The following is a 26361-nucleotide window of genomic DNA, read 5'->3' on the forward strand; positions in this document are numbered from 1 at the left end:
TTTAAACAGTTCCAGTCGACATCCCTCGGCCGGGTTCACTCTTGTCAATACACTGTTTCTTGGGACTTTAGACTTTGCCCCCTCTTAGTCAGCATTCCTCTTCCGGGTTAACTCTTGCCAACTTCACATTTTGTTTCCAATGTTTACAGGATTCACTTCCCTTGCTTTCTCACGAAGCAGGATTCGACTGTATGGGGATTTTGCTTGACCTCCTGTATGACCACTTTGACCTATGTTGGCGGCTCTCCAATGGCCCTCTGGAATGTGTAGTTTCACTCATACAGGGATTGACCAGTGTTTCTTGGAGCAGCACCCATGTGGTGCCGGTCCCCTTCTGCAGCTCGTCTCCCCGTTTACTATTTTACAGTTCTTTGAACCTCTATCACTTTGCGACTTTCATTCACCATAACCCGGTTCTCATCGGCTTTCCATTCAACACACCAGCTGTGATGAACCGCTTGGCTGTTCCTCGGATCTAGAGTCAAGGCCTATACCACGGTAGCAGGAGCCTCCCTCACTCCTGCCCATCAGCATAGACATGCTCCGTGTACCATCAGCATCTGTTGCAGCACACTTGGGCTATTGTCCTCCGTCTTACAATTCCGTCTGCAGGGGTTTGTTAAAAAGGGCAAGGTTGTGTCTCTCTTCGTCAGCCTCTTGAGATTTGCCGCCTTTCTCCTCCTCTTGAAATGCCGGGTCTGGATAGCTCGTACTGTGCTCTCTTGCTCCACCTTTTATCCCTGTGTCGAAGGGAAAGGGCCGTTATGTGTGTGTGTGTGATTCTCGTCAATTGCCTGACTTTGCCTAACCATTGTATTGGGACATGTCAGGTAAACGGCTCTGGTGTTAGTCTGTTGTGCGAAAGTGTTCGTGTTGGAAAAGGGTGGAAGGGGGCAGTGTTTTTGCATGTCCTATGGAAGAGGATGAGGAAAAGGTGTTGAAGGAAGGGGGATACCGCGTCTCACCCATCGGTGTCCCACTCCCACAGGACTCCCCATCCAGGTGTTCCTCCCTCACTAGTCCAACACCAGGAACTGGATCCAATAGTGATGGCCATGCCCTGGCCACCTGGATGACAGATCCCTGGGGTCTAGCCAGGGAGAAACCTTCAGGTTTCTCACAGTGGGTGACAAGAGACATTAGGAGTGGTTGGGGATTTTCTGAAACATGAGATTAGCAATACTAGATATTCAAAGAAATCTGTAAAGTGAATATTTTCAACTGGAATGTTTGTGGATTGAAAAGCTACATAAAGAAATTCAGAGTGGGATCATTTATCACGAGGAAAGATGTACAAATAGTACTACAGCAGGGGTCGCATTTACTTAGTGTTGAGTTGACAAAGTTGGTCAAACAGTAGTGCAGGTGTGTGTATATGGTACATATTATTCTACTTTTATTAAAGTAATACTGATTTGAATCGCTAATGGGGACTCCTTTGAAATTAAAGGTGTAGTAATAGTTCCAGAAGGCAGATGTATGTGCTAGACAGATTCCTTGAAAGACATTTGATTTGCATATTAAACATCTGTATGGCCCCAATTTGAGTGCAAGCTGGTTATTCCCAGAGTGAAGAAAACCAAAGGCAACTTGCGCACGTGGCAAGTTTGACAGACTGACAGTGTATTTTTGGCCAGTTGATGGTTGAACATTCCACAGTTTCAATTGTACTTTACAGGTAGACTAATAAGACCTGTATATCTGAAAAGATGCAGTTTACATCAATGGGGGTGACCTGTAAGGTCCACCAAAAGACTTGGTCCTACCATTCAAAAAAATATAAAGTAAAGCTGAACCGCACAGGGCTTGCTGCGTTTTCGCCCTGCACGGTCACGCACAGAATTTACGGCTACTGGAATTGCACTGATAATCTACTTGAGACAACGTGTCATCCACAACCTGCCACTAAACTGTACAGAGCATCTTTGGTCAGCTATCCGGCTCTTCTAACTGGTCCCCCAACGGTAGGACCAAGTCTTTTGGTGGACCTTATAGGCCTCCCGCATTGTTGTAAACTGCATCTTTTCAGACGTACAGGTCTCATTAGTCTACCTGTTGTAAGAAACCTGAGGGTATTGTGACAGGCATGGTATCAAGAGAGACACAGACTCAAAAGTATTTGTTTTAAAACCTTGATTTACTAAGGTTCCTCAGGTGGTGAAATGCCTGACTGGCCCTCTAAAAGCATGGTTCCCTGACATTATACTTCTAATAGCCGTCTTTGTCTAATAGTCCAATATGAAAGTCTGTCTGTGTCTACATTTATGCTTGCCCTCACACTGTAAATAAATGTGATAGGTTATTTGGCAAAAGAAAAATAGTGGTTCAACAAAATTGCCCAAACCAAAGTTGGTTTCACGTGGTCTTCTCACCAGGTGCAATTTGGTCAATATCACAAAGATGGCTTCACTCACCAGGGCTGTTCATACGACCTTCTCCACGGGGCCTTTACAGTGAATTCAAACACCTTCAATGTCCTTGAGTTCCTGGAGGATCCCTTCCCCAAACTGCAACTTGTTCACTTTCAGCACAAAACACAAAGGCCTCTCAGGGTGCCTCTTCCAGCTTTCAAACACCAAGTCAGTTGGGCAGGATGTTCCAGTACTCATGTACAATCTTTCCGGCATATAATCTTTTAATGGGGTAGAATCAGAGACTTTTGAAAACGCTGGGCTCTTTGCTTTTCCTCCGTGTGACCACGCTGACCCTGTGCCCCTCTCTTGATTCTGTACTTTCACTTCCTTTTCCACTTATCTTCAGGTGCTCCCTGCACAGTTTACCTGTATTCATTCCTCTTTTCCATACACATTTAGACTGTCCTTTATTCCTAAATCTTGGTTGTGCCTTTGCATGCTTCTTTCATGCCTTTGTTCTTTCTTTTCGGGTAACTCGCACCCTTTTAATACTGTCCTTTCCTTTCATGCCTCTTGCACTTTTTCCATTGGCTTCTGGCTCCCTTCGGACCCTTGTTAATGCGGTCTTTTCCTTTTGTGCCTCTTGCACCTTTTCCACTGGCTTCTGGCCCTCTTTCATTTCGTCTCATTGTCCAGCACCAGCTAATAGTCCTCCTCCAGCTCAACCACCCATGCCTACATTCATACCCACCAGGTCTGCTGAGATCCTCCTTGAGTTGGAAGAACAAAAAGCCAGGATCTTGGAAATGAAATAGCAAATGTAGTACAGAAAACTCGAATTGAGGGAAAAAGAAATGACCCCCGAACTAGAAATCAGGACAGTGTCTTTTGGTAACTCTCCTTCACTTTCACGGTCCTCTGGTGTGGATGCTTCCAGGACCAGGAAATCTAAACTCCCCAAGGAACTGGTGAGTTATTATGAGGATAAACACGATCTAATTGACTGGTTAAAAGCTTTTGAATTAGCATTTGAGATGCAAGATGTGAGTGAGGAAGATCAAGTCCCTGGGTTTTTTCTATGCTCCCCCAGAATGGCTGTGATTTGATTCCGGAGATGGATGCAGTAGATAGGGGGGTGGGGGGCTACAGCAGCTTGGTCAAACAAACACTCATAACCAGGTATTGTAAGACCCCTTACCAATATCTGAAAAGGTTTAGGGAGTATAAAAGGAGAGATGGATTGTTATGGGCAACCTGAGTTTGTGAATCCCTGAAAAACTTAGATGGGTGGATTGAAGGCCATAAAATAAGAACCTATGAGGGCATGAGGAATCTCTTCAAGCTGGAAAGCATTTGTGATGCCTGTCCCCCAGAGTTGAGACAGCACCTGGTTGACTCAAAAGAATTAGATGCTAAGAAGTCAACACTAGCTGCTGATTTACGGGTAGCCAACATTGCCACTCATAAGGAGTCTGGGGTTCCTCACAAGGAGGATGAGGGGGAAAAAAAGGAAGGGAAAGAATTCCACTAATAACCCATCCAAAGAGGGCCACAAAAACATAAAAATTCGGAAACACCATGGTAAATTCAATAGGACTAGTGAAACCTCTGCAGCCAAACCAGAGGGAGGTTACCAGAAACCCCCATTCCAGAGAACTTCTGGCAAATGTGTGGTTTGTGGGTCTGGTGACCATGTGAAAGGCGACTCCAGATTAAGGGTACAACCTTGGTGATCCCATCTGTCTCTGTAACATTCAACCAAGAGTGAGAAGCTCCTGTGGCGTACACCATGGCTCCACCCTTTCTCGCTGGCTGTTTAACAACTACCTTGCTCTGCTTGCACACCTTATTTCCACCTTCTCCCCAAACTTCCAGCGTTATGCAGATGACACAACTCTTCTCCTAACTTCCCTCTGATCCTTTTCTTACTTCATCCATCATTCCTGACTGCCTATAAGCCAACTAGTCCTGGTGCACTAATAATGGTCTTTGCCTCAACACCAGCAAGAATGAGATCGTTCCTATTGGGACCCCTCCTCGCTCTTTCTGTCCCTCTCTCTGGCCTTCTTCTATGGCCTTGCCTCCTTCTCCTTCATCTGATACCAGAAACCTTGGAGTCATCTTCGACTCCTCTTTCCTTCATCCCTCACATTCAGGAACTTGCCAACAAGTCCCACTTTCAACTCCACCTCCTCAAAGGAATTCTTCCTCACTTTCCCCCAGAAGCTCAATGTCTCTAGAGCTCTGGTTCTCTCTAGGATAGACTACTGAAATAGCCTTTTCCGTAATCTACCCTCGTCTTCTCTACGACCCCTCCAGCTAATCCAGAACAGGGCTGCAAGACTTATCCTTGGCCTCAAGCCCAGGTTCCGCATCTATCCAGCCCTACAAACTCTCGATTGGCCCCTGGTTGCTGCAAGCATCCAATTCAAATCCTTCTGCATAACCCACAAGACTGTCTGGGGCCAGGGACCACGCTATCTACAACTTGCTCTCACTAAATACTCTCCCTCCAGATCTCTAAAATTCCTCTGGCACCAATTCCCTGCGTGTTAAGCGCATTGCTAAACAGCGAGCTGGTGACCGATCTCTTTCCTCTGCAGGCTCTCTCCTATGGAATAGCCTCCCCCTTCCTTTTCGTCTTGCACCGGATCTCCTCAAATTACGGAAGCTCCTCAAGACTTTCGTTTTCACCTCCTCCTTCCCTTCCTTCCTCCTCTGTTAATTCCCACAGTCGCTGAGTGATGAGATTGGTGACCAGGGCCCTTATGTGTCCTCCCGGGTCCTGGCCTCCCATACCAATCACCTACAGCCTCCACCCCTTCCAGCACTTTGCCTTGGCACCCATTGGCATATGTCACCACAGGCCTGCACTTAACTATTTATTGGCGGCTGACCACTCTCCCTAGGCACTTACAACTGCTCACTCCCAAGCACTCCCATCTTGATTCACCTAGCACGACCCCCCCCTCCCTCATCCCTTCTCCCTCTCTGCACTTGCACGTTCTGAATGCTCACAATGCCTAGTAGGTCCGGCTTTATCTTTCATTGTTGTATTTGTTCTTCATTCCCATGCACCCCCACTCCCAGCTGCTGCTCTGTGGGTATTTTGAAACACACTTTACTTGATGTATAAGCGTTTTACAAATGCACAATAAATAACATAAATAAATACATGAATAAATATGACAGGTGACAACTTTCACACTCTGGCCGAAGAACCCACTCGAGTTCAGGCCAGAGTTACATTAGTATCCCTTGGGTCATGGGAACAACAGAGTCAGGACATATATAATTCCATCCCAGATAATACTACGGAATAAAGGACAGTGTTCTCATCAACTTCTGCCATCAGGGACACTGGGGCCAGCATCACAGGGGTTGTCGAGATTTTACTCAGCGCAGAGGAAGTGGCTAATGTTCCTCTGAGACCCACCAAGCTCGACTGTGGCAGTTTTGAAAACAGAGGAAAAGCAAGCAGAGTTGAAGGACAGGTTGAAGAGTACAGCGAGGTGTGAGGTTACTATAGGGCAATAGGCTTGACTAGCTGAGGACAAAGTGGGTCTGATTAGGCACAGGAGGGGTTAGCCATCAACAATAGAGATAGCATTTCGTCGGCATTAGTGTGACTAAAGTGGGAGATGAAGGCAGAGGATGATGGTAGAGCCCCTACCTAGCAAAGTACAAGCTGCACAAGACTGGGAGACCCCTACTACTCAAACACAAGTGAGAGCTTTTTTATGTCTCACTGGATATTACAAGAATTTCATAGCTGACTATGGGACCATAACAGCACCCTAGCATACCATGTATTCTCCAAAGTACCCTAAGAAGTGGACAGAAGAATGCCAGAAAGCTTTTCAGGGGCTGAAAGATGCCCTTTGCCACGCTCCAGTATTGAGAGATCCTGATTACTCGACCCTTCCTTGTACAGACTGATGCATCCAATACAGGAATTGGCGCAGTCTTGGGTCAGATGGATGACAAAGGCAGGGGGTACCCCATCTGTTTCATCAGCAGAATACTAAAAGATAGGCAAAAGATGTGGGCAACAACAGAAAGTGAATGTTTTGCCATTGTGTGGTCATTGAAGAAGTTTAGACCATACTTGTATGGATGTACTTTCAGGATTCAAACTGACCACCAACGTCTGAGATGGCTGATGCAGACGAAGGGGGGGAAATCCAAAACTGCTCAGGTGGTCCATAGGCCTGCAAGGGTTTAACTTCATCAATGAGAAGGGTCAGTGTCACACCATAGGAATGCTGATGAACTCTCGAGAATTTATGACCATCCAGGAGTAGATTCAATCCTCCTGTCCCTTAGTCTGGGGGATGGGGAGAGTGTTGGGTAGAATTTCCTTGTTGAGTGAAATTCTCCCCACTTTGTGAGTAGCCCAGCATTTTTGCGAGACTATTGGATTTTTGGACCGATTCTCCTGAGTGAACGGGATCCTTTTTCCACACTCACTCATTCTTTTACTCTGACATCGGGAACCCTTTTTATCTCTTGTTGATACTTTTTAATGCAGTTGTGCTTCCCTTAATCTTTTATGGCATCTATAATTTATTATTGCAACACAGCACTTTCTGTACAGTGTTGCTAGGTGGCTCCTGGAGCTTCCCTTTTTATTTTCCTTGTGATAACACGCTGTTGCCAGGGCTGGGGATACTTTTTATCCAACCTGGGTTTTATTTTGCAAGATCAGCACAGCCCACCTTAAGTGGAGTGCTGAGGGGAAACATTGTCTCCCTTTTCCAGTAACTTTTAGTTACTGTTCCAAATTCATCTGACAGGCTGGTGGCAGTGTACCTTTCTGCATGATATTTTGTGGACTTTTACAGCAGGCTGTCTTTGCAGCTGTGGTAAGAGACACGAGGAACACCATTTCCCTAAAATGCTGGCTGTATTTTTTCTAAGCCCTGTTCTTGATCATGTGGTCTTTCTTGAGCCTTCTTCTACCTGCCTGGGTGGGGAAGGTCTTGATGGGTCTTTTGTCTTTGGCAGGCTTCCCTTGGAAGGTGCCCTCCCTGAAAGAGCTGTGACCTCCATGGCCAGCAATGAACCAATGACCGGGGCCCCGTGTCATTTTGTGGTGCTATGTCTTCCGAAGTAGGTTTCGTCTGAAACTTTGCAGGCATCCTCCTGGAACTCCAGAGGCTGGATCCCGCTCCTGAAAGTCCTCTCAGCCAAGACAAGGACCGAGAACTGGAGCAAAGTCTACCACTTGACAACTGTCCTTCAAATGTGCCTTGGAAAAGGCAGCAACAAGCGAGTACTATGAAGATCCTCTGCTGGGCATCAAACTACTCGAGAGCAGCCTCCAGATTAATTGCCAGTTCTTTTCTTCAGTCTATCACCAAGGCCAAGAATCCTGAACCGGGGTCTGCTGTCACCTTTACTTAGGGAGCGTCCTGCTGCACCAGCTTCTTCATCCATAAGGTACTATTTAGCCCCTAATACTTACCTGGGGCCTACTTCGTTGTTCCTGTGTGTCAGAGGATTGCAGTTAAGCGGTTACTTGCATCCCCTCCCAGGCCTACGTTAAGCTACATTGCGGTGGATAACCCATAGTGCTCCTTACCAAAGAAATCTACTGATACTTATCTGTAAACTTGAAGAACTCTTCATAGACTTTGCCTTGTCTACTGCTTACCTGCCTTTCCTTCTCCAACCCTTGGTCACTGGACCACCAGTGCCCCTGTTGACTCTGTGAGACTCGCATATACTAGGGGTGGACTTCTTGATTGGTTAAGCAGGGGTTAACTAAAGTTATACAAGTTGGTCTAAAGTTTGCATAATTGTTTTAGACGTTTCTGTTACTTTGTGTTACCTTACAACTGTTCTAAAGTATTTTTTATCCTTTGGAGATTGCAACTATTCTGTGTTTAAATACTACTGTGTGATAGTACTTATCTTACCTAAACGTGATGAGCTTTAGTGTATATAAAATAAATGCTTATTTTTATATGACATGATGGGTTATTTATTACGCGCTTAATACACAGAGGATTCTAAGCGCGGTCCCGGGGAGCGAACCTGTGTTGTTCCGTGTTATCTTGCTTCCAATGCAAGCACGTGGTCCCTGAGCTATCCTCCCGAGACCATAACTTCTAGTGTGTACGTGTTTCCTTGAACTAAGTGTATGCTCTGAGTACTGTGTGTATCCCTACAGCCCTCATCCCTCCTAGACTAAGCCTGGATGCTCAGCCATTACTATCAAACCTTTGGGTAGTTTAGGGTAAACCGAAGGGGTGTCCCCCTGTTCATCCAAGGTGGGATTTCTAAAGTCTTGTCTCAGACATGACTGTGGCAAAATCCCCTAATCGATTGCACAAAAAAGGCTTGCAAATTCAACAGGACTGCTTTACTAACTATGCGGTCTGACTATAAATACCAGCAAAACAAAAATGACTTGATTGCCTTAATTCGGATAAAAAGCATGGATATAATTTGGTTTTGGATTCAAATCACCATACTATTGTCACTACCTACGAATGCCTGGGGGTTACCATGGATTGCAAGTTGCTTTGGGTTCCGCAGCTGGAACATATTGAGACCAAGGTACTACAGTTATTGGCTGGCGTTCTTCGTTTCGCTCGTGAGCACTGTAGTTATTCCATTGACCAAAGAATACAGGCCTATTTTGCTAAAATTAGATCCGCTCTTCTCTATGGCACTGAACTATGGGGTAGGAACCATCTTTCCAAACTTACAAAGATTGAGGTGATGTGCCTCAAGGCTATTAAAAATTGCTCACATACAACTCTGATAGAGTATATTTACTCTGAATGCGGAATTATAAGCATTGTTGGTGTTCTCGCCGTTAAGAATTGCAAGCTACACTGGAAGCAAATTAACTGCCCCGATAATTTTTTTATTACATATCATCTTATTAGCAGCCTCTATGCCAGTTCTCGGTTATTAAAAATCCTGCCTTACGTTATTAGTGGATGAAGGACGGATGTGGTGTGCCTATCTTTCCGATTATCCCCTTGGCTGCCCATATCCAAGATTTAAGAAAAAAATAAAATCGTTCTGTTATGCTGTGGATTGTGAACAGACTATGTTTAACCTAGCTACTAAATCCCACCGTGGTGAATATATTTTACAACTGATTAGCTTATCTTTATTTGCTGCTGAAATTTAATTTAACAAGTGGGCTTGATGTTAAGTGGAGCAGGATGGGTTTAGACAAGAACACAGATTCTGCAGACTGACTGTTTCCAATGATGTAGTACCTCAAACATCTAATAATTTACTGTGAAAGTATCAACAAGATCAGAATTGGGGCTGATAGACGTTTAGGACCTCTCACACTGACCACTTGAAACACATTTGGGAGCAGTTCTATGTATTAATTATTTACCATTTAGCTTACTGGCTAGGAGATTTTGGAAATACTCATGTTTTAATGTTTAAAGGACATGATGATTTTCACGATTTGTGATTATTTTATAGGGTGTTATATATACTACTGTTTTGTTTCAAAGTCTGTATGAATACTAAATAAAACTTAAAAAACTCCTGTACCTCATGCATCTGTACGGAAGGCATGGTATCAAAATAAGACAGACTCGAGTGATCACAGTTGAAGGGTGTTTATTGAACTTTATCAGGGGTGTGACAACACCTATCTAATCCTAAATCTAAGATGGGAGCAAGCTACGACCATCAAATAATAATGCAGTCCTAGTGGAGTCTAGTCAAATAAACAGGGCCTATACTTAAAAAAAAAAACTATTGCCAATCCTTACTGCTATGCTACAAATAGTGTGGGATAATGTTCACAAAAAGAAAGAACTGTTCACAAAAATGATAAGTCAGGATGTTTAGGCCATTGGCCTCCCTTCCCCACGTTGTTAGCACAGGACAAGGCAGGTCACTGGAGCACAGCACAAACTTGGGCTTCTTCAGCACAAGGTTACAGTTCCTTTTACCAACATCAGGGCCTTCTGTGCCCAAATATGTTATTCAAGGTCTCTTGCTTCAGAGGGCCTGATGTAACAGAAAATGTTTTTAAAAGTTCCTTTCCAAATATTCAAGTCAGGCGATTCACTCTTCACCCTGGATCCCCCTCAGACGGGCTCAGATCCTATTTTCACAATTAGCTTCCATCAGTCAGGTTCAGACAGCCTTAACACGCATGTATCCCTCAGTCGGGTTCACATTTGCCACAGCAATATCTTCTCGGGTGTTTTACCGTTCACCTAGGATTCCCCTCTTCTGTGCTCAGATCCCCTAGTGTACTATTAGTCCCCCTCAGCCGGGCTCTGACCAATTTTAGTTCGCAGTTCGCCCTCAGTCGGGTTCACACTTGCCACAACAGTATCTTCTCGGGTGAGTTACTGTTCACCAAGGATCCCCCTCTTCCGGGCTCAGACCCCTTTTCTACAATTAGTCCCCCTCGGCCGGGCTCAGACCAATTTCAGCTTACAGATTAACAAAAACTTGAATGTGCACGGGATTGAATTTACCCGTGGCGGGGCCACTTCAATTTCCCAGTTCAATCATTCTTATCTGATCAGGGAGGATGGGGGATACCAAACAGAGACCTTAGAGAGCATCCACGTGGCGCCAGACCACTCTGCGTCTAGTACCTAGTTTGGTTTCATAAAGTTCAATCGTATACAAGCTCTCTTTCTTCATACAATGTTGCTGCTTGCAACCTTGAGCATAACACAGTCCGGTCTGCTATCAGTTTCTCAAACTCACTGTTGGAATCAAGGACAGTAACACAGGGGCAATCGCTTCTCCCCGCCTTGGCTATCAATGCAGGAGGGCCCTGTGTACCTTTGACACACACTACACCGTTTGTCAGCTGCAATTCCCATTCCCGGTCTTAGGTTTCTTTTCCTTGAGGCTTCTTGAAAGTTGTGGCCCTTGTTGAAAAAGTCAAGGGTAATTCCCTCCTTGTCGTTCTCTCTGGTCTCGCCTCCTTCCTCATCGGTTTAAACTGCCATCTCGGAAATGCTGCTTCCTTGTGCGTTTTGCCTTGCTCCAAGTGTGCTTTCGTGCTCCGCCATTTATCCGTGTGGGGAAGGCTGATGGAAGTCAGGTGTGTGTAATTATCAGTAATTGCCGAACTCTGCCTGAGCCTTACTTTGGGACATGGCAGGTATATGGCTCGGATGTTCATCCGTTGCCGCTCACAATGAATTGTCTGTGAGAAAGTGTTTGTGTCGGAAAAGGGGTGGGGGGGTTCAGTTTCTAGGTATTCCACCTGGTAGGATGGGGAAAAGGTGTCACAAGGAAGGGGCTACCGCGCCTCACCCATCGGTGTCCAGCTTCCACTTCCCAAAGACTCCCATGCAGATGATCCTCCCGCACTGGCCCACCCTCAGGAACTGTATGTAAACGCGATGGCCGTGTCCTGACCACCTGAATGACAGATCCCCAGGGACTAGCGGGTGAGACACCTTCAGGTTTCTCACACAACTCAGTGCCCACAAGAAATGTAACAGGTCCCCCAAACGGGACTGTAACCCCTCCAGACTCATTGAAGCTTCTACCTCAGAGATCATCCAGGACACAAGCCTGCTCCCTTTTCCTAAAATCATTACCCCCTAAGTCTCCTCTCCACAGTTCCGTTCTTCTGCACCTAGGTTGCCTCCCATGTTACCACTTTTCACAAAATAGTAAAAACTCAAGACTCTCTTCTTGACCACTTGCCTCCATCTGTAGCACAAGAGCTCAGCTCCATATTTTAGCCCACCTTTTCACATGCTAAACAGATCTTGTAGCTTGAAACCCTTTCCACACAAACAAGTATGTCCCCCTCCCATCAAATAAGCCATATTGACCCTGAAATCTACTGCACAATTTCCAATTGTCCTATTCGGGCCAAACTCTACACGTAAGTGATAAACTGTCAGGTACAATCATTCCTCAAATCTCATGTCCAACTCGATACACATCAAACTGGCTTTCACTCTGCTAAAAATTCTGAATCGTTCTTGTATGTCCTGGACATATTGTGCTAGCTCACTTACAAGAACAGAATTGATTCATTGATACTTGTGACAGGGTCAGGGGCATGACCCCGTCATTGGGGGTTGGGGAGTTAGTATTAGTATTAGGCCAACTAGAGTTTTAACCAGAGCCAGCCCTGTTGCAGAGGTGAGGTGAGGGAGTTGTTAGAGCCCCAATCACTGACCGCCCCTGCTTGTTCTATATTGAATGAATATGGTGCCACTGTCAATGGCACCATACCTTCCTTTAACAAAACGTGCCCGAGTTCTTGTCTCATTTCAAGACTACCAGTACCAGCAGGATTAGCGTCCACCACAGACACAGCAAACTGAAGAAATAAACTGATGGACTACCTACAGTGTCTGCAAGATCCACTATTAAGGATCTGCACGCTGTGCTGAGTCAACAATATTCACTGCAGCGCCTAAAGACAGCAAAGCCAATCGAACTATCCAGAGTCCAAACCTAGACTCTAATTTCACGTGAGAAAAGGAGGCTGGCCTAAAGGGGCTTATTAGGGATTGCACTGTGAAAACCCATCCCAGGGGGAAAATGGATGTAGACTAGGGTCAGGTGGGTTGGCAGACCAAAGGAGGGGAGAAAATAGGGTAGTAACAGTCAAGGAGGAGTACAAAAGCCCAGTAAAGGAATGACAGAATGAAGGGTGAAGTCAGGCAGAGAGGGGGTGGACCAAGAGACTAGGTGGGCGACAGAGGGCTGCCTGGAGCATTAAGGAAATTGCGGTGGAGACTTTTACAGGTGAGGTGTTGGTAGTGAGTAAGAGTGGTACCAGATAGTGAGATTGAGGCTGTTTCTGAGTGAGTGTTTGGTGGTGTGTGTGAGGAACTAGGTGTGGGAGTAAGATGGGCAGTGTGAAAACAGAAAGAAGAGAGAGGGGGTGGAGTCAGGGGAGCAGATAGATGGAGAAGTGAGGAGAGGAGAGTGTGTGAACATCGGAGTGACAGGTAAGTGGAGCTGGCAAAGAGAGGAGTAGAGTGGGAGGTATGGAGGGAGAATAATAATAATAGAGTAGAAGGAACATACTGAAAAGGAGTGGGTAAGAGTGAGCGAAGAGAGAGAAAGGAGCCAGGTACCTGTTGTGCACAGTACCAATAAAACATAATTTGACCTGGGGAGTGTTAGAGTAGGAAAACTTTAAAAGAACACAGCTGGAAGCCAAATGGAGAAGCCTTTAGGTCTTCACCTTAATGTTTAGACAGTAAGGGTAACTGATCGCTCATTGACAATCTGAGATTTAGTGTCGCCTGGGTTAGGGAGGTGAGAGCCCACGGCAGGGATTCCCATCAGTGAACCCCAACCCTAGATCAATCCAGTGAAAATCTGAATACCTTATCTTGTGTTCTTTAAAAACCCTTGAACTATACTTTGGACTATGGAAGTTGGTGAATCCATCTGTAACATACTCCTGAACCTCTCTGCAGGCATTCCACCCATTTATCATGCCACCAGTTTCCAGGGTCTGCCCTGGCTCGGAACCTGTCATTCGCCAAGGGAAACAAACAGAGCTATGCCTACTTTTCATTTACAAGTCCTGTTCCAGTTTGTGCAGAATGCCTTGCCTATTTAATTTATATCTACAGCACCTCGTCTGCCTCATTGTCTTTTACTTTTAGTTCCAGTTCTTGCACACAAGACACCCAAATCCTCATTCGATTGGTGACAACTCCTTGAACACCTCAGGCAGCTGCATGTGTACCTTTAACACTTTGTTACATTTAAGGTGGCATAAAATGAATGTGGATAAAACCATACTTACTAATTGTAGACCACAGAGATAACATTTCGTCCTGTGAGGAATCTGATGGTGTCCTCACTTCTTTTCTCACAATATCCTCCTCCGAGGGAACCAGGGAAAGGCAGTCACTTTCTGATCCTGACACTGTGGGTGGATATGCGAGGGAGGATCACCTGGGTGGAGGAGGCTTGGGTGAGACATGGTATGCTCATTTCCCTTTTGCAGTGAACCTAAAACCCCCCAGGCATTTGTAGGTTACGGTCAGTGCCTTCCATATCTTTCCCATCCATCATTTCCCAGTAGACATCAATCGGGTACTGGGACGAGGAAGAGACACCACAGAGCCATACATACTCTTTATGATGACTATTACATACACAAACATCGCTTTGGTACTGAGACGAGGAAGAGGCATTAAACACGGGAGAAAGACTATTGGTTTGACACTGAGCGGTCTAGTCTTTCAGATATCGTAATTGATGCCGGGAACTTTAAATTGAGGATGCAATGGCAAGGGAGAGACTTCCGTTTCCCTGCGGGAACATGGCGGGACACGAGAGTAGATGCAGAGACCCGGAGAGGCTCTGGGAACTGGAGAGAAGCCAGGTCGAAGTTAAATCGGCGTTGTGGGAAGCTGTGGAGACACCGGGAGCAGAGAGAGGCTCCCTTGGCATTTGCAGCTGCAGGATCATGAGGACAATGCTCATCGGTGTGCCAGGAAAGGCAGCAGGGTGAAGCGAGTTCCTTCGAGGAGGTGGCTGAGGCTGTGGAAAGGTGGCGCAAGGCAGAGAGCCAAAGGAGGTTATCCTGTGCCATACAGAAGTCAACTAACACGCAACTGGATCCAGTGAGTCTGCTCAGAAGGCAGGGGGATCCCATGTGTGTTGAACGAACAGCAGAATTTGGGAAAGTGCACAACAAGTAAAGGTCCGAAACCAGAGGACCAAGAACTGTTAAAGTGGTCATTGATAAATGCCGAGTTATCAATGAATGGAATAAAAAGGTTGTAATGAACATTTTCAAGAAGCGAAAAGGCAAAGAAGCATTGCCAATACTCGCGAGCATTTTTCAAAGAAGCAAGTTATTATCGAAAGGATTTAATGGTTGTTATGAACATTGTCAAGAGGCAAACAAGCATTGCCAAGAATCAAGGAACACTGAAGAAACATCATAGCAGGAGAGTGTACTGGGAAGCTTAGTACTGCTGGTGTGAAGAAGCAATAACACAGACTGCGTTTCCTAGCAGGAGAGTGTACTGTGAAGCTTACACTGGTCTTTGTAAGCAAAAGGGTACAAGTGAAAGATGCTAAAGCAAGACATAACAAAGCATCAAGGATATGTGAATGAACATTAAAGTCAAGCCTCATTGAAAAGCCAAACCTGTGGCATAAAGCACATAAAGACAATCGACGTAAGAGGTAACGGATGCATGACCTATGATGGGTGGACTGTGTGGTCCGACAACCGCACCTAGACCGAGTGCATCCACCTTAGGAGAAGTCACTTTTGTGATTGAACCAAAGAACTGGTCCTTCCCACTCCGGTCCCCCTGGAGAGACATTATCGCTCTATCACACCCACAGATTGCTGCTCTATGATTGCTGTTATGCTCACTGTAATGCTCTTTTGTAAAACTCAATAAAATGTTATGAAAAAAAAGAAATTAAGGAATTGAACTCTATAACTTTGTGAAAGGTGACTGGGAGTTGTGTTGTTTTGAACATTGGGAGATCTGGAAGATTTTTATATTTGAGAACCTTGAGAACCTTATGGAACCTTGAGAGACTCGACAGCATGTGGTTAGGAACCCCTATCTGATAACGTGAACTACTTGAACTTTGGGGAAGGGAAAACATTTTTCCATCAAAGAGCTGGAAGAAGCTCTGAACTTTTATTTGAAGACTTTCATTTGATGCTGACATCCCTACACATCGTATACAGTTAGATATGAGGGCAAGTATAGGTTCTGACACAGACAGACATTTGCTTTGTACTTCCTGACACACTATCACCATATTCAAATCCCATTGAGTTGCAGGGTTTTTCATAGCAGGGTAAAGACTGCAAAAAGCCATCAAAGTGGTGCTTCAGTGTCTCATTGCTAACAATAAACAAATATCTAATAATGTATGTAGGCAGCAACAGCCAAGAGGTAATGCTTACAGGAATCTAGGCGAGATTCAGTGGCAGCTAAATAGAGCATGAGGCATGACATTGTCAGAAAAACAATCTCTCTATATTTTCAAAATCTTCATTAAGCAAGCTCAGAAAAGAGCAGGAAAATGTGGGAGGAGCTACTTAATGGTTTGGTGCCTTGAGGGTGAACTGGGGGAGTTGCCCCAGCCATTAAAGACAAGGTAACAATACTATGAGATGAATGGGGATGCAGAAGTTTCATTTAAGTAGGAAAAATTCACCTCAGCATAGGGCAAGTTAGGCCCTTTTCCAACCACAAATTTTGGTTAATAAATGTTTAATAAAAGTTTGTATCCCAAACCTCTACTCAGTTGTCTGTGTCTACTTCATGATGCCTTCACAGTCCTCTGTCTTCTGCTCCCGCCACCCATCCTTGAACCTCTTCTTATGCCATCCTCAGAAAATACAAATCTTGACTATTTCTGGATTATGGCTTTGTCTAGCCACCTTAATTAACTCCATAATTAGCTCCTGCTTCTTCTAGTTACAATCTCTCAATAATTCTTCACTACCTCTCATTACTGGATAGGGTGAAGAAAATCCCTTTATCCATTTATATTGTTCTGGACAGGAAACAGCAATAGTCTGTATATTGGGCATCTCCTGCATCCATATCAGTAGTGGTTAGAGAGCAGAATGTGGCTACCCACCTCCTCATGAGAGGTGTACATGTTCTCAAATCTCCTCTGCCCCAACCACAACCAGTTGCTTCTAAGTAGAAAGAAACAATTTTCATAGCATTATGCAACCATTGTGTACTCCATTTTCATCCATTCGAGCAGTAGGCATTCTCCTTTCTAGTCCATTTTCTTCTTCCTTAAAACTAGTCCCACACCACAATGTTAAGACTGGAGGATCTTTGCTTCTCCTGTCAAGTGGCCCTTCTCTGAAACTTCTTCCATTACCCATGGGGGACACCCAGCATCACTAAGCTTTCTGCATGGTCTACAAGACCAGGTTCTTCTCAAATTCTTCTACAAAGCCATCTTGTTGCCGGCACTAAGACTAACTTGGTGATGTAAGCTGCACTCTAGAAGTGTCACAAAATAGTAGATAATCCTTGAGAATATGCATTTTAATCTCCATACACAAGTATTGAAAGATCTAAGTATAATGGGTGTCAGGGAGAAGCAGACTGCACACTCAAGGGGAGGTTCCAGTTTTCTTTGGACATCATGAGATAATGTTTACAAAATGAAAACACATTCTTTTAGAATTAATATCGCTAATACCTCATATCGACCAGCATTACTTGTCGCACTTGATCCTCCAGTGTCTGCATTGAAGGACAAGGTTTTAAACTTAAGAACTAGACTGTCAAAATTGCTCTCTGTTGGCACCTCAGGAGAATCAAAGTTCAGTGCAGGTTTATCTGAAAAAGAAAAGTTAAATGTTGCTTCAGCAAAATGGTGCCTTAGGTTATCATTTCATTATTATTCTTGAAGCACTCAGCATTGCATTTGTTTTACACTCCAAAACGTACAATGGATTTGAACTGCATACAGACGCCGAGCAGGAAACCGCCACATCAGTTCACAAACCACCCTACAAAATTATACAAACAGCAGGTTGCCATTCTTCCCCAATGCAAAGACTTTACAATTATGAGCAGATTGCAAAAAGTGGATGAAAAGTAATGTTTTCACATGAGCGACAGTGTAGTTCTTTATATATTATGTTTCAAAATACGGAAGAAATTACGTTGATGGCGATTCCAGTTCTCTTCGCTCTTGCTCACACTCCTTTATAATTTAGTTGGGATATGCCTGCGCCACCAGGCAGGCCTGAAAGCGTTTTTAAATGATGTGCGTTCACTTTTAAGGCTTTTAGAATTGGCTCTGCATGATGCACCCCCATGCACCCAAGTCAAACCCCTATACATTAAGTGTTCAGCTGTCACCCTCCATATTGTTATATCAAGGTTGGATGATGGCATATGCTCACAGGGATGACCGAGTGGGTGTTGTGAAGGAGGGAGAGCAAGGATTAAGGGAACCAGAATCGCCAAGAAGTTAATTGTTCCTTTCCTCTTCCTGCTCTCATTCTTTCTCAGCATGGCTGGGAACCAGGCTACACAGATGGGCGCAGAACATCTTGGCCAAAAGATGAACCCCTTCAGAACACTGCTTGCAACATCATGAGGTGAGGCTCTAGTTGCTGCTGTGCACATGTTTCTGAAAGCTCTCTGGTACTGTCTCTGTTGTGGTGGGGAGGGTTCTATGTTAATTCATCCCCAGTTTTTTTCTGTTGCGTTTTCCCCCCCCAAAACCTTTGCCTGAAAAGAAATCTATATTTTTATTATTTTTATTTGGGGGGAGGGTACCGCCCCATAAGCCATCTCCCCTATTACTTGTTCTCTATTCCCCACTAACCCTACCCCTTATATGCCCTTACACTCCCCCATATTTTATTATTATAATTTTTTTTCCCAACTCGGTTTATTTGGTTTTTTAACATTGATAACATGTATCTATATCTAATGTCGTACAGGAGCGGGCGTATTCTAACATAATATACCCTTAATACAATCAAATAAAATATAATTCGATTAGATAAGATAAGAGAAGTTAAGATACGAGACGATCCGACGTGTGGAATTCTCGCTGGGGAGTTCCGATACATTCCTGTCCATATGTCCACATGTCCCAGAAGATTTATTTGCGATCAGTATTCACCCGCCTCACATTTCACACCCCACCCCCATCCAACATTTCTACCCCACTCCCTTCCCCGCTGCCACATCGGGAGTCCCGTCTGTTTGGGCTCGGGCAAATTGTGTCAGATGCATGCTTCCAGAATCTCCGCAAAGCGGGGTCCTCTCTCGGGATTCTGTTCCGCTTGTCTTTTGTAGGCTGACCTTTCGAGCTGGCAAGTTTTTGCGAGTGTTTTTTTTTCCATTCTGCGACAGTGGGTGCTGTGTTTGATTTCCAATAGACGATCAGAAGTTTCCGTGCGGAGGACATTATGAGGGAGATCACTTTACAGATTAACATGTCTTTGTGCCAGTCTGTGCCATTGTCCCCTACAATCAACACGTTTGGGGAGAATGGGATGTCTGCCCACTCAATATTTGCTAGCGTTTGGTGGATTTGTCGCCAATATGCGGATATAGAGGGGCATGACATGAGTATGTGCCCCGTCGTCCCCATGTTTTTGCAACCTCTCCAGCACTGGTTCGAATTGGAGTCCCATTCTATGTAGCTTGTCGCAGGTGTAATATATTTTCAGAAGTATTTTTTACTGAATTTCCCTATTTTTGAGGTTGAGGGAGATGTTGGGGGTGGCCGCGAAGCCTCTTTGGATGCCTGGTACACTTACGGGTGTTCCCAGATCCTCCGTCCATGCTGCTGCGAGTGCACTTAGTCTGTGTAGTTTGTCCGGTATTGCCATTAAGTAGAATGTGCAAATACGTGGGAACACATCGATGTTGTGATCCATAGCTTTCTCACATTGCGTGGGAGGTTGCAAACGAGATTCAGTTGTGGTGTGGTTGAGGATCGCTGCTTGAACGGAATGGTAGTGTAGCCAATGGCCTGTCCCCAGGTCTAGTGTTCTCCATGCTTCCGGGAAGCCCATCAATACTTCGTCCTCCATTATGTCCATTACCCTAACGTTGGCCCACGTCGTAATTTGGTGGCGGTGTATTGTTTGTGTCACCCCGTATGACAGGATTGATCGAATACTGGCCCAGGCTGGTGCGTCTTTGATCCGAGCTCCTTGCATCGCCCAAAGGTTATGCCATTGTTGCAGTGTTGGTCCTATGATCGGGTGTGCTTTAATACTTGGTGGGAGCTTGTGTTGTGGGTATCGGCATGATTCCGATGGGATTCAGTGGCGCCATTATGGAGGTCTCTATGGTGCGCAAGCTGGTGTCCTCGTTGGTGTTAAGCCACCGTTTTGCCCAGGTCACTTGGGCTGCTTGATAGTAGGCCTTAAGTGAGGGGACCGCAAGGCCTCCCTCGGTTTTGCGTGCTTGCAGGATGGGAAGTCGGATCCGGGACTTCCTAACCCGCCAGATGAATTTGTTTACCGCCTTGTCTAGGTCTCTGTACATGTGTGTCGTTGGGCCGATTGGTAGCATCATTGTAATGTAGATAAGTTTGGGGAAGGAGTTCATTTTTAGGGCGTTAATCCTCCCCGAGAGGAAGAGGGTCAGTGTGTCCCATCTTTCAAGATCTTAACGGATACTGTCGAGTACCTGGGGATAGGTGAGGTTCTCAAAGTTCCGCCATCGAGGCACTAATGCGTATTCCAAGCTATTTTAGAGAGTGTGTTTGAAGTTTGAACGGTGCAAACCCCCCAGGGTCCCACGGGATGTCTTGCCGAAGGGGCATTACTTCAGATTTGCTCCAGTTTACTCTATAGCCTACCATCGGGCCAATGTTTTGCAGTAGGGTCTGATATAGGGAGGGTTTTTGGAGCGTTGCTAATATAGATCAGTAAGTCATCTGCATATAATGAGACTGTTCTTCCGGTCCTTGGTGCATCCCTGACCATGCTGGGTCGATGCAAAACTTTATTGCCATGGGCTCAATGGACAGAGCGTAGAGAAGCGGTGATAGCGGGCACCCCTGGCGCGTACCTGATTGCAATGTGCACTCCGCGGAGGAAACTCCATTTGTGACCACAGCGGCCGTGGGGCCTGTGTACAGGAGCTTGATTAGCTTTATTAGTCGAGTGGGGAGGGCATACCTAGGGAGAGCCCGGATCATAAATTCCCATTGGACCTTGTCAAAAGCTTTTTCTGCGTCCGCTGCTATGATGGCATCTGGGGATCCCTCCCCCCGGCTATTATGTGCAGAAGTCTACGTGCATTATCCCTCGAATGGTGCCCCTTGATGAAGCCTGTCTGGTCTTTGTACACCGATTGCGGTAGGAAGCTCTCTAATCTCTGGGCCAGGCATTTTGCCAGAATTTTAGCATCAGAGTTGATTAAAGAAATCCGTCTATAGGACCCTCAGAGTTCAGGATCTTTTCCACTTTTGTAGAATACAATTATGTTGGCGCTTAGCATAGATTTGGGTAATTGTTTACGTGCCAGAGCTTCTTCAAAGACTGCCACGAGTTTGGGGGCATTTTTTCGTCTGCAAGGCACTTGTAGAGGTCTATTGGAATTCCATCCCGCCCCGCCACTTTCCCTTTGGATAGGGACTGTATTGCTCACTTGATTTCTTCAGGGGTTAAGGGGGTGTCTAGACTAGAATTTTTGATTGGGCCTCCGTGATTCGGGGAATGGGCACTGCATCAAGAAATGCTTCTATTTTTTGTGGCGTGCATGTGTCTGTGGCGGTGTATAGTTTGCGATAAAACTCTTTGAATCTTTGGTTAATCTGTTCATCCCCCTCCGCTAGGTTGTTGCTGTCGTTCCTGATGGCAGTGATTATTTGAGTGGCTTGGCGCTGCTTGCGGGCAAGTGCCATCCTGCGTAGGGGTCTGTCCCCTTCAAGTTAAAATTGTGCGCCCAGCTAGAGTACGCTTTCTGTGCCCTGCCTGTAGTGATTTGTTTGATTGTGGTCCGAGTTCTTTCTATCTGTGGCCGTAGGGTTTTATCCTGAGTCGCTTTATGCCGTTCCTCTAGTTGTATGAGTTCCCTTGTTAGTTTGGCCTCCCTTTCCCCCCACTGCTTGCTTATGTGTGCCCAGCGCAATATACATTGCCCTGTAATAAAGGATTTGAAGGCATCCCAATACCTATAGGGTGTGTATCCTGGTCTCTCGTTGTCGGTCCAGAAGCTAACAACATTGTCAGTCAATTGTTCCACAAAGTCTGGATATAGTAGTGTTCTGAGATTCAGGCGCCACGTTAGAGCTTCCGTGATGTTTCCGGGAGTGTGAGACATTATGTGACCGGTGCGTGATCAGATATGGTGGATGGTTGTATTTTACAGTCGGTTACCATGTGCATTGTGTTGGCGGGCATAAGCCAGTAGTCCAGGCGCGAATAACCATCATGGCGGTGTAGTAGTGTGTGTAGCCGTGTCCATCCGGGTGGGCATGCCTCCAGACGTCTACGAAGTGTAGATAAATCATCAGTGTTTTTTCAACTGAGAGCCAGGATCAGGCCAGCCAAACTAATACAACACTGGAGAATTTGGGCCAAGCTTTACCATCCAACCCTATCAGTGACATTTCCCTTAGCTCCTCTATGCCCCCTTCGCAGAACAATGAGCAGGCTATCTGCACCAGCATCACTGTAGAGGCTTCAGACATGGAATCACCCTATGCAACCCCTGCATTGGATCATCATCACGAGCATAAGATCAATGTTCGACAGTGACTGTATTATTGTGGGCTGCGGTTCGAGTACGATTACAATCCCCCCTCCCGATTATTGTGAGGTTGCCCATGTATTTAGCACACTCTGCAAAGGTGTTGACGAAATAAACGGGGGAGTCTGCGGTGGGTGCGTACATGTTCAGTTGAGTGGTTGGGCGTTTCAGAATCAGGTCTTGGATTAGGACATATCGACCCGCCTTTTCGCAGTGCGTGTGTTGGATCTGTAGTGGGACCCGCTTATGCACCAGGATAGAAACCCAGCGCTTTCCATGATGCAGCGAGTGTGCCACCGCCCCCACACATCCTCGCGTTAGTTTCTCTGCTTCTGCTTTATTTAGGTGGGTTTCTTGTAAGAAAAGTATGTCGCACCTCATGTATATTTAGGGTCACCAGAGTGAGTTCAGCCATTTTTGAGAGGTGAGGTTTGTCTGGCCTGGGATTTGCTGGGGTGTAAGGCAACTGAGTCATCTATCAGGGACATGTGTGGGGTTCGTCTCGGTCTCATATTTACCAACTTGAGGGGGAGTTTCCCCTGAACATCTGAACTTTGGTCAAGGGATTGAACTACGTTAAACTTCGAACAGAAACATTGGGTGGGCCAACCAATCGGCCCTGACCCAATACCGGTTTTGGAAGCCAATGTACAGGATCGGAAGACGCGAGACTCAGGCTTGTCATCCGTTCCCATACGTCATCCAGAATATGCTCTGGGGATGGTAGTAGACATGGCTGCAATGTTTGCGGTTCACTTTTCAGTCTCTTTACCGTCTTGCCCTCTACTCCTTTAGCCGTTCGGGGATATGATTTTTGTGTTAGGAGTCCGCGTGATTTCTTCTCAACAGTTTATACTAAATATTTGTCCTGCTCCTCCTAGTATCCTATAGTGAAGCTTGCTCTCCTTTCTCTGGCCCCTGTTGGGTGTCCCTCACGGTCTGCTTGTGCGTTTTCTGTGGTCCATGTTCCAGCCATGCGGTCCTCTGCCTATCTTCTGCCATTTCCCCCTTGGGCATGAGCGATCGGGTTGAGGCGAAGTTGTGTGCGACGTCCTCGCTCCCTCCAGTGTAGGTTTGGTCATTTCCGACATCACAAAGCTTTGTTGTCATAGGAATTGCCATGCCGAATCTGGGTCCCCGAATGAATGCCATTGCTTTCCAATCTGAATGTACCATGTCGCAGGTAATTTTAGGTAGTGTCTATGTTCCGTTGTTTTCAGCGCTTATAGATGGGATTGAAGTCTTTTCTTCATCTAGACACTTACATTGAATAGTCGTTGAAGAACTTGATGTCTGAGCAGTTTCTGCGCACCGGGGTTGCCGCTCTGTAGGCCTCAAGTATGGTGATTTTATGCTGAAAGTTTAGTAGCCTCATGGTAATGACTCTTGGGGGATCGCTTGGTGCTGGCTTTGGTATCGGCGCCCTGTGTACTCCTTCTATGATAAGGTCTCTTGCTTTCGGTAGATGAAGTTTGTTTTGTAGGAAGTCATACATGTAGCTGTCTAAGTCCGTGTCTTCGGCGTTTTCTGGGATGCCGACCACCCGTAGGTTGTTCCTTCGGGAGCGATTTTTCTGGTCCCCCATCTTTTCACCCAATCGCTGCACTTCGCGGATGATCCCGTCCAGGTCTGTTTCCATCGTTGTCTGATTATCTTCCAGCGCGCTTATGCGCTGTTCATTGTCCGTAGTCTGTTCTGCCTGGGTGGCTAGCTGATTTTGCACCTCTTGAAGATCTTTTTTGATCTCTTGGACCATGATGTTTGTTTCCTGGGTTCTTAGGCCAATGAGCTTCATTTCGGCCAGGATGGCCTGTAGTTGCGGCTGAACTTCCATATCTGTTTTGTTTCGTGTTGATCTTCGTGGGAGGCTTCCAAGCATCTCCTTGTCCGCGTTGTCCTTCAGTCCTGGGTTTGAAGCAGCTTGTTGTGTGCCCCTCGTGGTCTATTTCTCTATGGATTAGCGTCCTGGGGCGGGTGTTGCATGCAGTGTGTCTGGGGGACGTCACAGCCCTCCTCCCCCTCCCTCTTGCTTTGCTGCGAGTGAAATGGTGATCCCATTGGGTTTTGGGCATCCTATTTTGCCCGACTGTGCTGGGGGGCCCACTATAGGGTACTGCGTTTAGATTTGAGTGGTCTAGCCACACCTCTCCTTAGCTAGATTCTGTGCGGCCTTCGTCGTTGGGGCCTGTGCGTGGGTGCCCAGCCAGCAGGGGCTCCGTCCAACCTTGCTGCTGCGCTTGGTTCTCTGCCTCAAAGGCTTGAGGCCAGGGCTGTGTGGCACTACGTGGATTAGGGGGTGGGATGCCCGTCGTGTTGCTTCCCTCCGCCGCGCGCCCGACTTACTTGGCAGTACTTTGTCTCGTGATCTGTACTTGGCTATGGGCTGCCGGACGGGCGCTTCAGATGCTGTTCCGCTTCCCTCTGCCTCGGCCCCCCACTGGGCATCTCTGCTGGGCGCTGAGGGATCTTGGGTATGGCCCTCCTTGAGTCTGGGCAGGCCTGCGCTAACTCGGCAGTTAGTTCATCCAGAGTGGGAATGCCTTGCGGGGCGACCCATTGTCTGGCGTCCCACCGCGGCGTTCGCTGGTCTAAGAGCTTCTCCGCAGGGGTCGCCCACGCCGCCCTTCCACACCGATCAGGGTCGTGGTTGCTGCTGTCTACCTTTGGGCTGCTGTCACGCAGCTCGTGTCATGGATTACACGCCATGCTGCATCCCGTTGGAGGCGTCTTGGGGTCGGGCTGCCTTGTTTGCGCTGTTTTTTTTCCAGCTGATCTCGGGGCTTCCAACGGGCCGATTGGAGTAAAACCGCACGGCCAAGCCTGCACAAACTTCTCAAGACTTGTGCTCCTAATGTTCTGCAATATATTATCCCATTTTGTAAGCGATTAGCTGTGTTAACAGGGGTAGAGAGCGGCTGCATTTTTCTCCACCCGCCGCAGCTTTCTTAGATTGCTGCCATCTTGTCCCCCCATATTTTATTTTTGCTGAGTTTTTTTCGTGCAAAACTTTTTGGCAAAAAATGCCACGAAAACAACTGGCGATGAATGAACGTCATACCGGTGCAGAGTGCATGGAGTCCGAGAGAGAGAGAGAGAGAGAGACATGAAGGATCAAAGAGGGGACTGTGCGCAGTACCATGTTGTGGCTACAGAATACAATGTAAATGTCCTTTGACGAAAGGGTCTGTAGTTTCCCAATTTGACTTCCACAAGAGAAGTAGTCTTTCAAGACAGCAAATACATAAGCCATAGGTGAAGGGTGTGTGCATTAGCAGGCCTAGAACCATATTCAAATCTCATTGAGTTGCAGGGTCTTTCATAGGAGGGTAGAGACTGCAAAAATCCATCAAATTGGTGCTTCATTGTCTCATTGCTAACAATAAACAAAATTTTTAATAATGTATGTATGCAGCAATAGCCAAGAGGTAATGCTTACAGGAATCTAGGGGAGGTTCAGTGGCAACTAAAGAGAGCATAAAGAATGATAGACGACGGTTAGATCTTCTTGATAAGAGCAAGGTAGCAAAAGTGAAGCCACGGTTTCTGTACTCCTTTGAGTAGAGAACTTGCCCGTTAGAAAGGCCCGGTTAGGTTATTTAGTATTTGTAGCGTGCAATGTCGCCTCTCAGGAGGCCTCTTTGAGCAAAAAAGAAATCCTGCATGTGGCTAGCGGGTTGTTGGAAAAGACTTTGCATTACGGCAAATGGCGGACTTATGCATGCAGATTGTCAAGCCACCTATTTTTACATTCCTTTCTGAAGAGTAAATGGTTGTCAATTGTTCTCATCTGAGTTGGTAAAGCATCCCACAGTTTA

General features: G+C 46.1%; 1 protein-coding gene across 1 annotated transcript in view; it reads right to left on the reverse strand.

Moving 5' to 3' along the window:
- Positions 1 to 26361, reverse strand: part of TCTN1 (tectonic family member 1) — a 535977-nt gene that overhangs the window by 334697 nt on the left and 174919 nt on the right. The window contains exon 4 of the mRNA XM_069619544.1: positions 17511 to 17650. Within this exon, the coding sequence (XP_069475645.1) occupies positions 17511 to 17650 (140 nt within the window). The remainder of the gene's footprint in view (positions 1 to 17510; positions 17651 to 26361) is intronic.

Source organism: Ambystoma mexicanum, chromosome 10 (genome assembly GCF_040938575.1).
Source record: "Ambystoma mexicanum isolate Mex_15411 chromosome 10, UKY_AmexF1_1, whole genome shotgun sequence".
In the NCBI taxonomy this organism is placed as follows: Eukaryota; Metazoa; Chordata; class Amphibia; order Caudata; family Ambystomatidae; genus Ambystoma; species Ambystoma mexicanum.